At 41.8% G+C, this 13,555-nt stretch overlaps 1 protein-coding gene across 1 annotated transcript; it reads right to left on the minus strand.

Annotated features, from left to right (window-relative positions):
* Positions 1–532: 532 nt before the first annotated feature.
* LOC129097391 (SH3 domain-binding protein 5-like) lies at positions 533–13,193 on the minus strand. The gene is given in 10 exon segments (XM_054606231.1): positions 533–1,673; positions 2,749–2,985; positions 2,988–3,122; positions 3,292–3,508; positions 4,337–4,379; positions 4,663–4,793; positions 4,930–5,094; positions 9,345–9,473; positions 12,175–12,237; positions 12,794–13,193. Coding segments are annotated over 10 exon segments (1,389 nt in total). The 5' UTR covers positions 12,887–13,193; the 3' UTR covers positions 533–1,497.
* Positions 13,194–13,555: the final 362 nt, after the last annotated feature.

Below are 13,555 nucleotides of genomic sequence, written 5' to 3' on the forward strand. Positions count from 1 at the left end.
TTTTTCAATTGTTTTAACAGGTATAGACTTTTAATTCCTGGCACTCAGTAATTCTGATTCAGAAAAAATGGTCAGCGTTACTGTTAACTATCACTGCTAACAAGGTCTTTCTGGGCAAATCTGTTGGTTGAACATTAAAGAATAGTTTGCCATTGTGGGAAGCATGCATATTTTTTTTTTTGTTGTTGCTGAGAAAATAAAAGTTTAATTTAAACACTGTCCTCATTGAACTTTATACTTTGAAGGCGTTGGTTATTCATTAATTAATTAAAATGTAATTTTAACTTAGTGCCTGAGATATGTTTCAGACTGCTGACCTACTGGACTTTCATTCAAAGTCAGCTTGATGGTCACTTTTTTAATTGTTCACTGCAATGCCATATCTTCCCTGATGGAGTTGTTTAAAACCAAATTATCCTGTTTTAAAAGTATTTTTTTCAAAAAAGGCTTTGACAAATATTTTGTTTTATAACATTGAGTACTAACAGACATTGTTTAAAACTGAAATCTGTTAAGTGTAGCACATATTTATTGCTTATTTTGTGTTAAACAATAACAATAGTAACCACAAACCACTGTTCAAATACAAGAATACAGGAGTATAAATATAGATTATCTGTTCTACAGGGTAGTATTTGATCATTACTCAAAATCACAAGACACACTCACATAATGTGCTCAATCACCACCACCTCAGATGGTGATCTGCAGTTAAAACATTCACTCACTCATTCACAAATCCAAATGGAAGACCACTTGTTTCCAGTCCCGTCTGAAGAGTTTCTTCTTTTGTTTAGTGCTCAGAGTGCTGCTTGCACTCCGCGTTCCTCCTTGACAATTACTCCGCCTAAACAGTCGGCATCTTACATTTCAACTTTACATTTAGGAGCTAAAAGAGGAGCTCAATAATCCAGGCAGATCAAGCAATGAACCAAGATTCGGCATCTTGTTTTGTCCCATTTTGATCCTCATGTGCAGATACAGATCCAAAAAAAGAGGCTCCCTGTTGACATCTTAGTGGTGCCAACTGTATTATATTTACATCAATACATGTTTGACACATTACTTTAAAGCTGTAGACATGTTACAACATTATTTGAGAAATTTGACAGCCTCTACAATATGCCAAAGGAAAGACAATTTCCCATACTGCTGTACAAAACAGAAATGGAGCTACTGAAATCAGTTTCATGGCAACAAAGTCTCTCTTTGCAGCAGAAAGCATGGGTATTTATGAGAAATGCATCTTTTTGAATAATGCTAGCACTAATGATACCAACACAGACCGACCCCTCCTGTCCCTGCTCTTTTTTGTTGACACAACAGGTTCACAATTTACTTGAAAATGATGTACTGATGTTCAAAAACACTACTTATAGCACCTTCTAATATGACGCCATCGGATGTTAAGACAATATGAAGACACGATGTCAGGGTGCTTTGAGCTTGGGGTGTGTAGGTTCCTCTCTTCTGCCACAGAGTCCAGACAGAAGTTCCTTAGACACTGTTGAGTAACAGAATGTTTGTGGCTGAGCTGGGAGAGGGTATTTCAGGGTTAATGAGATGTGGGTCTTGTTCGTCCCCGGAGTCCTCTTCTTGTTTTTGAGCTACAGTCAAGGTCAACTTGTTCAAACCGGCTTCTAGCGTCGCCTCCGCTCCCTCTGCTCTGTCACCTGCAGCACACAGAAACAGAGGGCATGCAACTGTGAATAAATATGCATGTTAAATGAAACAATAATACACCATTTTATCTTTGCTGACTGAAACGGAACTCTACTGAAAACCTAACACGGATGGCATTCATTTTCCAGTTAATGCCATCCGCCTCTAGCATGGTGAACAGCATGCTGTTTTTTGCACAATAAAAAAATATTAATTGGGGTCACCCGGAGTTAAGATTCCATGCAAGAAAGCCTATATTTCTATATATAAACAAATGATACTTGTTTGGAGTAATATCTACGGTTTGAGTGGACCACATTACTACTTTTTCTTCCCAACGGACAGAATAAATACTTAAGAATCTTCGGAGTGTACGATATTGGTTTTGTATATTAAAAATATGCTAAATACTATATTAGACAAAATCAGGCTAAATCCTGATAACTATTACACAGTATCAATAAAAGCTAAGCTATTTCAAGTTATGATTAAAGTTTCATATTGGTGTTATGTGCTGAAACTGTTTTGTTTTTGATGAATAATGTATCAACATCTAAATCTAATTTGCAATAAAGACTCTCAAACCCACTTATAATGCCTGAAATGGATAATTGATTAATATTTGTTATGAATCAGAAATGTATCTTTATTTGACATTATCCAGTTTAATATTTTGGAAAAATGCTTCCTTTTCCATAGGGCGACGAGAATATAGATTTCAATCATCTTTGTGTATTACTTGGAGTCGGAGCTAAAGTTAGCTTCAGAGGTGGTGGTATTCAGATCTTTGAACGTTTGGCGGAGCCAGGCTTGTGGTTTCTCCTCTGTCTTCATGCTAAGCTAGCTATGCTACACATGTCCTGACTCCATCACTGTCCTTTATGCACTTGAAACATGAAATGTAATATTGATCTTCTTCACATACTCTGAAAGAAAAAGTATAAGCATATCGCATAACTAAAGGTTGAAATGTTTTTGTTTTTGTTTTTAAAAAGGCTTCAAAAATACAAACGCACACATGTTGAATCATCATCATCATCATCATAATTCAACACACATCTACACACTGATGTGATGAACACACACCTCTCTCCTGGTCGCAGTCTGGAGAAGAAGCTCCACTGCACTGGCTGCGAGGGCCCAGGAGAGGTGAGGCATGCTGGGAACCCCACACTGGGTCTGGGTCATGAGGGCTACAGGGGCTCGCTAACTCCTCTTCACCGGGGCAGGAGGAGGAAGAGAGGACGGAGGGAGAGGAGGAGAGGCACGAGCAGGGGGTGGAGGAGGAGGGGGAGGGGGAGGGGAAAGGGCGGGGCATGTCCAGGGGGTGGAGGCAGAGGTGGAAGGCTGGGAGGAGGATGAGGAGGGAATGGTTTGGGCGGAGGAGGTGGAGTGAGTGTCGGTCTCCTCCTCTGAGCTGCTACTGTGACAGCCCTCCTCTTCAATTGATACGGACACCACTGAAACACACACACACACACACACACACACACACACACACACACACACACACACACACACACACACACACACACACACACACACACACACAGAGATGCACATTAAACATGCAGACACACAGATGCACAAAAAAACAAACTTAATGTGGATGCATATAGTCGTACTCACTCGACAGACCGTCGGACTCCATCGTGAAGTTGGTGATGTCCTCGTTGGGCCCGTCTCCCTCCGCTCCGACACCCTGCTCCCTGGTTCCCATGGCGAGGGAGCGTCGCTGGGCATGGATCTCTTCGGAGATGCTCTCTAGGTTGCGTAGTGCTGTGCGGTAGTCGGCCTTGGCAGCCACAAGTTTGGCCTGACGCTCTTCCACATGGCGCTTGAGTTGCTATGAGGGTTTAAACAGTTTTTCAGTAAACACACTGTCTCGGTAAAACTGTGTTTACATATGAATATTTACTTTTTTGACACACTGTTTCCTATGCTTAGTGAGCATAACATTTACACAGTAGTAGTAGTGACCACAACTAAGAGTCCAAAGTCATGTAGCATTGTGTGGTTGTACTGTGGAACAGTGGTACTTTTGAGCTAAATTTGGGACACTAGCGGCAGGTCCCGAGTCCATTAACTTCACTGGAAGAAGTGAACCTGAACATAGATTATGAATTCATTCTTTTGCTCCATACTCAAAATATATATATTGGGCCGATTTCTCATTAGTCCCATATCTTTCAAACAGTCTGACACTGAAATGTCAATTTCAATAAACGTTTGTCAGCGCCTATTTTTCTGAACAAATGTGTATATATGAAAAATATTTGTATCCAAATATAACCCTTCTAAACAAGGGGGGAGGAGATAAACATATCATTACCACGTCCAGTAAAGAGATAGGAAGTGTTTACCTTTTCAAAAATATTGGCAGAGCTTGTAATGCTTTATCTTTATTGTAGAACATCTTTTTGTATATTGTTTACCATGTTGTCTCAGTTTAGCATGCTAACATTTACTTATTTAGACTAAATAAAGTACAGCTTTCATTAGTGTTGAAGGTATTTGGTCATAAACTGAAATACTTGTCATATTAAAACTTTAAACAATGATTGTGCTGGATGGAAAGCTATGACAAATGTTATTAAAAATGTTTAAACTCCAGGGCTTTGAACTGTTTTGGCCTCAAATTTTAAATTGTTTAAAAGCATGCTAACATACGTACCTCAAGCTGTAGATAACACTTGGCTTTCAGTTCAAAATACGGCCTACAGGGGGAGAAAAAAGAAGAAAAACTGAGAAAGGGAAAGGAGAAACTGTGCCAACTGTCACTGGAGAAACTGCTGGAAGAATAACACTCCTCTGTGAGCAGTCACATTCCTTGGCTCTTACAAAGGGAGCACACCCCAACACTGCACAACCAACAAATGAAACATCTGGACTGCATCAGATGACATCAAATTAGCCCCTCGCTTTCCCACACACAGCGAGGCCCGAGCAGGGGGGAAAAAAAATAAAGGAGACATTCAGAGCGCAGACAAAGGAACAGACCTGGATTTGTGGATGGAGCGTTTGAGTTTCTTCTCCAACTGCCTCATGTGGCTGATACAAGAGTTGTAATTGGCCGCTGTTTTCCTGTGTTCGGCTTCACTGCGTGTTCTCGTCTGCTCGGCCTCCATCACCTGAAACAACCAAGAGGTTTTTATTCATTGTAGAAACGAAGCAAAAGATGGGAGCGTTCGGTCTAAACTTCAACCCTCATGCAAGCTTGGAACTTTTCCCCTATTCTTCAGCTGTCTTGCGTCATGTTTCGTGTACCCTCTGTGTGGCGTGGTTGAGCATTTCCTGCCAGGCGGAGTCAAACTGGCGGCTGTCCTCCTCCAGCAGCCTCTCCTCGGCCAGGGCGATGGTCTCCTTGGCCGCCCGCAGGATCTCAACCGCACGCTGGAACTCTTGAGTGGCCTTTTGGGCTTCAAGCTGGGCCTTGAGATCAAAGAGAAGAATCCGTTATAGCTCTAATAACATCAAGTGTGAAAGCGAGGCAGCTACAAATTTCCTGCTTAAACTTAGGGTTTGATGATGGATTGGGATTTCACTCGATTGAGTGTGAAAAGCTTAAATCATAGCGTTGTGACATTAATTTGACATTAATCTCTACCAGCAGGTTGGCCCAGCCTTTGTTCCCACATGGTACGAGTGCAGCGGTTGACCTTGTGCTGCTTCCAGCTCTGTGTTTATCTTATGACCTACATTTCCTCCAGAAGAACCGCAGTCGATTCCTTATGACAGTCATAGAGGGGCGAATAACTCGCACACAGACACGGAAAGACAACCGTGCCTTCCTCCAATGGACAAACAGGAGCTTTGTCGCTAAGAAAATTCGACACACTTTTAGTGGGCTTTTCCTGCCCACAGTCTCGGTCAATAGGAGGATTCATCCCGTCATGCTGGACATATTTGGACCCACTCTCTCCACTCAAGACAGGCGTCACTTTAAAGGTCAATGTATTGGCTGAATACTAAGCAGATACAGGGAGGGGAAAAAATCTGGTTTTCCTAGAAAAAGATAAGAAATGATAATGAAAATTGGGTTATCTGGGTAATTTGTAAATTGAATTGGGATATTATATCTTTAAACTTTGCATTTGAGGATTCCCACATGGAAATGAGTTATAGCAAGGACTTATCTTAGACAATCACCTTTACTTTCTGGTGAAAGTATTATATTTAAAGGCATAATAATAAACTAATATGAATTAATTTGTTGCAAGACAAAGCAACCGTATAGAAATAAGCTTGGGCTGTGACACAGACATAAATACACACATTAACATCACAATACATATGTATGGAATGTTTGAGGAAAGCTCAACCGCTGTATATCAACCATAAATCACAAACATATAAAAGAACCCAACATCTTAGCCCTTCTATCCATCGTACAGATCTTCAGTTTAAGCAACTGAAATGGTTTCAAGTATGCAAAAAAGCAAACTTGTATGTTAAATACTCTGCTCTTAGCCAACTGGCGTATCATTTTACATGCATCTGAGACATTATGCAACAGCAGGCCGTCCCACTGTTACTCTTCCTCTGGTCCTTTAACTGCTTAATGGGGTTAAAGAACATTTTGTACAGAGCAAGAGTTTAATTTAGAACACATTTCCCTTTTAAGCTGAAGGGAAATCAGTTATTGTACGTGGTGTTCAACACTTTGACATTTTACAACACGTCTGTAAGTCCCCTTGTCCTGTTTTAACTGATTAGCCTGTCTGCAGTGACCGTATACTACAATGGTAATGACTCTGTCCTTGAGCATTTTGAATGGATTATTGTTTGCTATTGTTGCAGCTAAACGGCCATTTTAAAGTACGATATAAAGCCTTCCATTCATGTTAAAACGATACAGTTTCTACAGATTTAAACATAGATTGTTTGAGATTCAAATGTATTCTTTGCAAAAATCAATAGATGACAGGAGAGAAAACTTGACCCCACCATAGAAATAGTTGTTTTCCTCTACCTTAATCTGCTACTCGGTGCTTTGTTTTTAGAAAAGTTTTATTAATGATATGGCTATACTCACAGTGTGCATTAGAACACTGAAATGTTCGGGATTTGACACATTATACCTTACAAAATGTATAATAAGAGTGGAACCAACACAGTTTGAGCTCCTACTGCCGCTGTGTTCTGCACACAAAACCAAACTACAGGTGTGAAAGCACCATAAAACAGTAAAGATGTGTGACGTAAAAGCAAAATATTGCGCTAAGCTACCAATAGAGATGAGGGGAACCGCAGTTCTCTGTGTGTTCGTCACTATGAGCGACACGTTTCACATTAAACAGCTGTAACAGCTCCCAAAAGGGTCAGTGTAGGTCCTCTCAGCTGTTGCACGCTTTTTTCTCACGGCGTTCCCTGGCTTTCTGTTGCATTAACCCCCGTGACATGACCTCCTGCCACTGTCAGCCATGTATATGATAACGGCTCCTACGGTGACGTGAGCAAGCGTGGATCTGCATCATCTTGCGCAAATTGTAGAAAATCCAGCAGCGGGCATCTTTTGTGTCTATTGTGGCGTTATCTTGACAGGTTAGATAACTTATCCTGGTTTGTCGAAGCCCCTTAGAGAAGGTGAAGAGAGAGAGGAAAGGAGTGGGAAGATAACAGCTGATCTTTGCACCTAATCTGTTAGTTTGACTGGCAAAGATGACTCCGACCTCTTTGTCTCCCATCATGACCCATTTCCCAGGCTCGGAGAAGAGAAGGGGTGCAGGGGAAAACAGAAGGACGATGATGGATATTTGATGAGGACGGAATAGAGAAGAAACAGAGACTTTAACACTATCAATCAATGGCTTTTGTCAAGTTGAAGATAAAAAAATAAAAAAATAAAAAGTCACCCAGAAGTGACCGTCCTCCAGCAGCACACTTCCTTTCTCATGCCGGTTTGGTGTTTTACTCACAGTGTTGTCAGTGGCGTAGCTGACCAAACACAGTGACTCTGCCTCTGTGAGCAGCATGCATCGAGGGTGGAGGACACAATTTCCCCGTTATCTTTGTGGCACAGAAGCCTGCTGAGCATTGAGGGGGCATTGTTATCAGTTAATTAACTTGATGTCACAGAGCCCACAATATCTGACTGTATGTGAGGGAAAACAATACAATGGTTTTAGTCTTAAATGCCATGACACGCTGTCAGCTCGCATATGCACGAGCTGGCTGTGCACATGATTCATTTTTTAATTCACGTGTCGGAGGCATCATCATGTCTGACGCCTTTTTGTCTTGAAAATTCACCCCATTTACAGCTTTCTGGAGGTGAGAGATGGAGGGTGAGGACGTGGAGAGAGGTGAGGAAACAGGAAGAGAGAGAGAGAGAGAGAGAGAGAGAGAGAGAGAGAGAGAGGGGTACAGGAGACAGACAGGCAGCGGGGCAGAAGACAATGCTGGGTAAAAAGGACAGTAGAGGCAAATTCCTGAACACCGAACCCCAGTTTGTTGGAATGTGGGAGGATAAACATGGGGGGTTGGGGTATGAGACTGGCTATTGGGTGGGGGTAGGTGCAAGTGTGTGTGTGTGTGTGTGTGTGTGTGTGTGTGTGTGTGTGTGTGTGTGTGTGTGTGTGTGTGTGTGTGTGTGTGTTGTTAGGGTCAGTGAGGATAAGCATTTGAATTCCTTTAAAGTAGGTCATGTATTAAATATTAAATATTCCTCCATAAATCATGACCAGACAATACGCCAGTTTAACTTTGGGGATTCATCGGCTTTGCTCTATTTAATCCCCCCAGATCATGCACACACACACACACACACACACACACACACACACACACACACACACACACACACACACACACACACACACACACACACACACACACACCCATAAACACGTGCACAAAGCTAAGGAAGGCTTTGCATCTTTTCACGTGGTGCCATCAAAATTCAAAACCTCCCAGTAATCCCAGACTCCCTCGTGTAACTGGCAGGTAGTTTGTCATACAGCAACAGGGATAAGCAAGGACACACACACACACACACACACACACACACACACACACACACACACACACACACACACACACACACACACACACACACACACATACAAAATCTATTTCAGTTTGACATCTCAGCTCTGACACACAAATGTCAGCCATCTGATGAACGACTCATAAGCTTCTTCCCTATTGGCTGAGAAGAGGGGGTTGCCGGACTCTAAATTTCTGGTGCTGCCCAATCAGATGAAAGCCTCAGGAGGCCGGAGCGACTGAAACGGTGAAGGACGTGACCCATCAGAGAGGGAGCGGCACACACAAATGCCCCGACCATCGCTCCCCGCTTTGCTTCTACCTGCAACAGTGCAGCAAAGGAGGCAACACAGATTGTGGAAAAAAAAATATGCCAAAACCAGCAGTTTTAAAGCAGCTTAATTCCTCTTTCCCACACTGGGTCGGTGTGTGTGTTGGTGTGTGTTTGTTTGTGTGACACCAGTTTAGGATACAGAGGTGTGACTGAGTTTAAAAATAGGCATCACGTGACTGTGCTCCCTTTAAGTAGATATAAACTGAGCTCCTTAAACTTCTCATCGGTAATCCTCAGTAAGCCTGACCTCACGCTCCCTATCTGCCGACACACCAGCTCTCTTTTGTGAATGTGTGTGTACGTGTGTGTGTGTGTGTGTGTGTGTGTGTGTGTGTGTGTGTGTGTGTGTGTGTGTCTCTACCTGTCTTGCTAATTTGCGGGCTTCCCAGTACGGTTTGGATTCGTCCACAGGTCGTCCGACCCTCTTCGCCTGCTCGTCCAGCTTCAATGTCGCCTCCACCAGCACGGCGCGAAACCGCTGACGGTAGTCCTAGACACAGATACATACACAAGATTCATTATTTTCTATAGACTTTATCATCTATTGATCTCATTGTCAGTTGACCACTCATCCTGTTGTGTTAGCAATAATAGCAATACAATCAAATAGCTTATTTATTAGGCTAAAATATGAATCACTGATACAGTATGCATAAGTTTAAAGGTATTTTTTTTTTTTATTTTACATTTTTACCAGTTCTATGTGACTGATAGAGAAAAAAGGTCTGTTCCCTACATTTAAGAAGGCCTGACATTATCATTTATATTACTGAGAACCTTGAATAAAATGTCCACAACATGACTTTTTTTAAAGCTACTGCAAATTCATCTAGCTGTAGAAACTCTAAAAAATACTTGGATTACAAATGTTATATGAGTTTATCTCATTAAATAGATACACCACAGAAAAATGTGCAATTAACCACCCAGCCACATATGTACAGTAACAGAATGTACCACATGCTGGCTATCTCACTGCTGCACAGCATGAATGTTGATGTGCATGCTCTATAGGAAGAGCATGCCAGTTTAGACCTATGATAACTTGAATGGATATAAAATGATTCAAACGTGACTTCTGGACTTTCCAAATATCATGCGGCTGAACTGATCAAATTCTGATAGTGAAACGTGTCATTTTGCTCAAAACTATCCAACACTGAGAGCCAGTCAGCATGATTGTGTAACGCCACAATTCAGTACTCTTTAGTTCACAATTTTTGCACTTTTTCTGCAATTCTTTTCTAACATGTAATTAGAAACAAATCCCAGATTTCTACTTTACTCAAGACTTTAATGTTTTAAGCTTCAGCCACGAGTCGGCTTGCCCTGCAGCATGTACTGTCCTGCTGGCCCTGATCAATTTGGCCTGGCGCCTCCAAAACGGCTCTTCTAATTCAAGTCACCACTAAACCATAAGCCAAATACAAGCACATGCACTGATATACAGTGCTGCTGTGTCTCACTTTTATTTGCATGCTCCTGAGTGTGGTTGTGCCTACATTCTTTGGAGGTTAAATCATGTTTTGAGAACTGTTATTGCGCAATTGGCAATATCTCTGTGTGTGTGTGTGTGTGTGTGTGTGCGCTTCTTTGGGGTGAAGCCCAAGGTGGCACGGTGACAGTAGACCTTTTATTCATGGGCGACGTCTGTCATCTCCTAATCTATACGCCGGGGTTACTTAGTGTGAGTCTGCATGTGTTGCAATTCTCAGAGAGGAGAGTTTGAAAGACAGCGACACCTGCATCCTGTCCGTTACGACGGACGGAAGAATACGAGCGAGGGTAAAAGAAGAAAAAGGGTGAGGGCGCTACAGGAAGCACACTTCCTGTGACTTCATGATGTTTCCTGACTTCCTGTTCCTGCATAAAGATAGTGATGCAGCATGAAGGCTAGGAAGTATATTCTGTCCAGTCATATGTATACATTGTAGGAGATGTCACTCACTCTTCATCTCTAAACGCAATCTTGAATCTCTGCCATGAGAGGTTTTTAACTTTATGTTGGCAGAGTGGAGAACCTCAAATATGAGGTTGGATTTTTAACCTCGCTGCCTCGGCTTTTCCTGAATCCTCTGAATCTACTGTACACGCTCCTTAATCAACTCCAGACTCTGCAGGGAAACAGCCTGCAGCCTGCCAGCGGCACTTCTCACATTCTTCAGCTCCCCGACTTTAATTCTGCCTCACGACGAATTACCTTCTTTTTTTTTTCCTTCTATGTTTGCTTGTGTCTGTGTATGTTTTTATATCAGTTATGGAAATATTTCCAGTTTTTCCACCGAATAAACCCTGCAAACAGCCGTTAAAAACCGCTCACAGCAGATGGGTAAACTTGAGCAGCAATTATCCAGTATTTATCTGGAAAATCTAAATTAAGCCATTTCTAATAATAGTCCCAACATTGAGACGTGTGTGTATACAAATCCTGTCCTCTACATTTATTCCTGCAACTTCCTTGTGGCATTTGGATGTGAGTGAAGGTCTAATGAGAAACAGAAGGGGCCTACTTCGAGGAAAAGAAAACATGGACGGCCTCTGGAATGTTTTGACTTTTGCTGAACAGTAACCTTCCTAGTAAGCGTTTCAATCCAGGCGAGCGCTGTAAAAAAAACAAAAAACTACCACCCTCCATCTTTCTGCTCTTTCTCAATGCATTGTGCAGCTTTTTTCCTGCTTTAAAAAAATGTGAGGTATGTTCTTAAAGGAAACAAGGAGAGCACTTGGGTTTTACATTGCTCCAAATGTGCCATTCAAATATTATATTTAACATTCAGATCACAGTTACGCCTCTTGTAGCACTAAGAGTTCCTACGCTGCAGCGTTATTAAGGAGGAGTGACAGTCAGCCGCTTCAGTTTTTCCAGATTTTCCCACAGAAGCAGCTCCCGCATTTAGAAAAAAAAAAATCTCCATCTTTGCAAGACTTTCCATGCAAACAGTTTCTATGATGACCTCGCTGCTAGGCAGATTCGTGAAACCCAACTGGAAACAAGATGAATGATCTCACAGCTCCAACGGGGTTTCCCTTTTGTTCAGAGTGAGATTTTGAATCTGAATGTGAGACTTAATGGCTCCTCGAGGTTGGTGTTTTAGTTCATCCATGACTGGGAGTGTTTACCCCAGCAGGGAGACAGGCACTGATGATGATGACATTCACGTTGGTGGTTGGTGGTTGGTGTTTGGTCTTACCTCCAGCTCGCTCTCCCAGCGGTTAATGTCATCTGTGGACTGGTTCAACTTCTCCAGTTCTCCCTGTTTACAGAAAACAAGGCATGCATGGAAGGACACGGAGGGAAAGAGGGTTAAAAAACAGATTGTGAGTCTGGAGGCCAAACTGTGTGACTTCTGTCTACCAGACTGCTGAGCATGCACGTGTATATGTGTGTGTGTGTGTGTGTGTGTGTGTGTGTGTGTGTGTGTGTGTGTGTGTGTGTGTGTGTGAGAAAGCCTTAAAGGACAAGAACTCTCAATTTATTTAAGATTCTATTCAATTTCATGCACAGATGACACATTCAGTAAATAATAACTTGTGTTGAGTGGAACAGTAGTTGTTGCATTAATACAATAAAGCAGTTATATTTCATATATATACATATATATGTGTGTATATATACATATCTATCTATCTATCTATCTATCTATCTATCTATCTATCTATCTATCTATCTATCTATATTTAAATGTCCACTGTATAACATTTCAATTCATATTCTACACGACCTGACTTTGACTGGGCTTCTTTTTTCAATCTCAATGTCACTTTCACTGGTGGCCACATCTGGATTTAATTTTTTTTTTTAAATCCCACCTGGATTCTTGGATCCACTTGTTCCTCTTCTTCTTCCTCATCGGCACACTGCGAGTCCTCCTCACAATTATGCCCATTTTGTAAAGGATCCATTTTCGGGATATCTGCTGGTTTATTAATTTTTGGGGTGAAAGAAAATGTGGGTCTCCACTGCAAACAAAAGAGCGACCCCGGAGAGTGCTGGACAGCTGTGTGCGTCCTCACCAACCTTTACACTGAGTCCACTCCATGCTCCAGCCTTTTCTTTTTCTTTCTTTCTTTCTTTCTTTCTTTCTTTCTTTCTGTCTGTCTTTCTTTCAGGCTGCAGGTCTTCCAGAGGAGCAGAGGATCCGCAGTCTGCAGCCCGGGGAGCGCGTCTATCCGCTGGGAGATCCGACACTCACTCACTCACTGTGGGGAAGACCACAACCTCAGGGATAGGCAGCAGAAAAGACTGTGGAAAAGAAAGTAGTAAAGTATCTATAATGATCCACATGGATACTTCTGCTGTAGACTTTCAAAATAAAAGCCATTTAGTGTAGCAGCAGTTGTATTTCAAAACGTGGGCAGACTATGATAGCTATCAATATGTTGATGCTTTGTCAAACAAACTTATCATGCAATAAATACTTGGCTTTATATATATATATATATATATATATATATATATATATATAAAGAAAAAAAACAGCTTGGACCCTTTGCTTAAATTGACCTTAGTGGACGTAATGATGGTTTTGGATAGCGTCCTAAGAAGTATGGGCCTAACGTCAATTCAGGAAT

Source organism: Anoplopoma fimbria, chromosome 10 (assembly GCF_027596085.1).
Source record: "Anoplopoma fimbria isolate UVic2021 breed Golden Eagle Sablefish chromosome 10, Afim_UVic_2022, whole genome shotgun sequence".
Lineage (NCBI taxonomy): Eukaryota > Metazoa > Chordata > Actinopteri > Perciformes > Anoplopomatidae > Anoplopoma > Anoplopoma fimbria.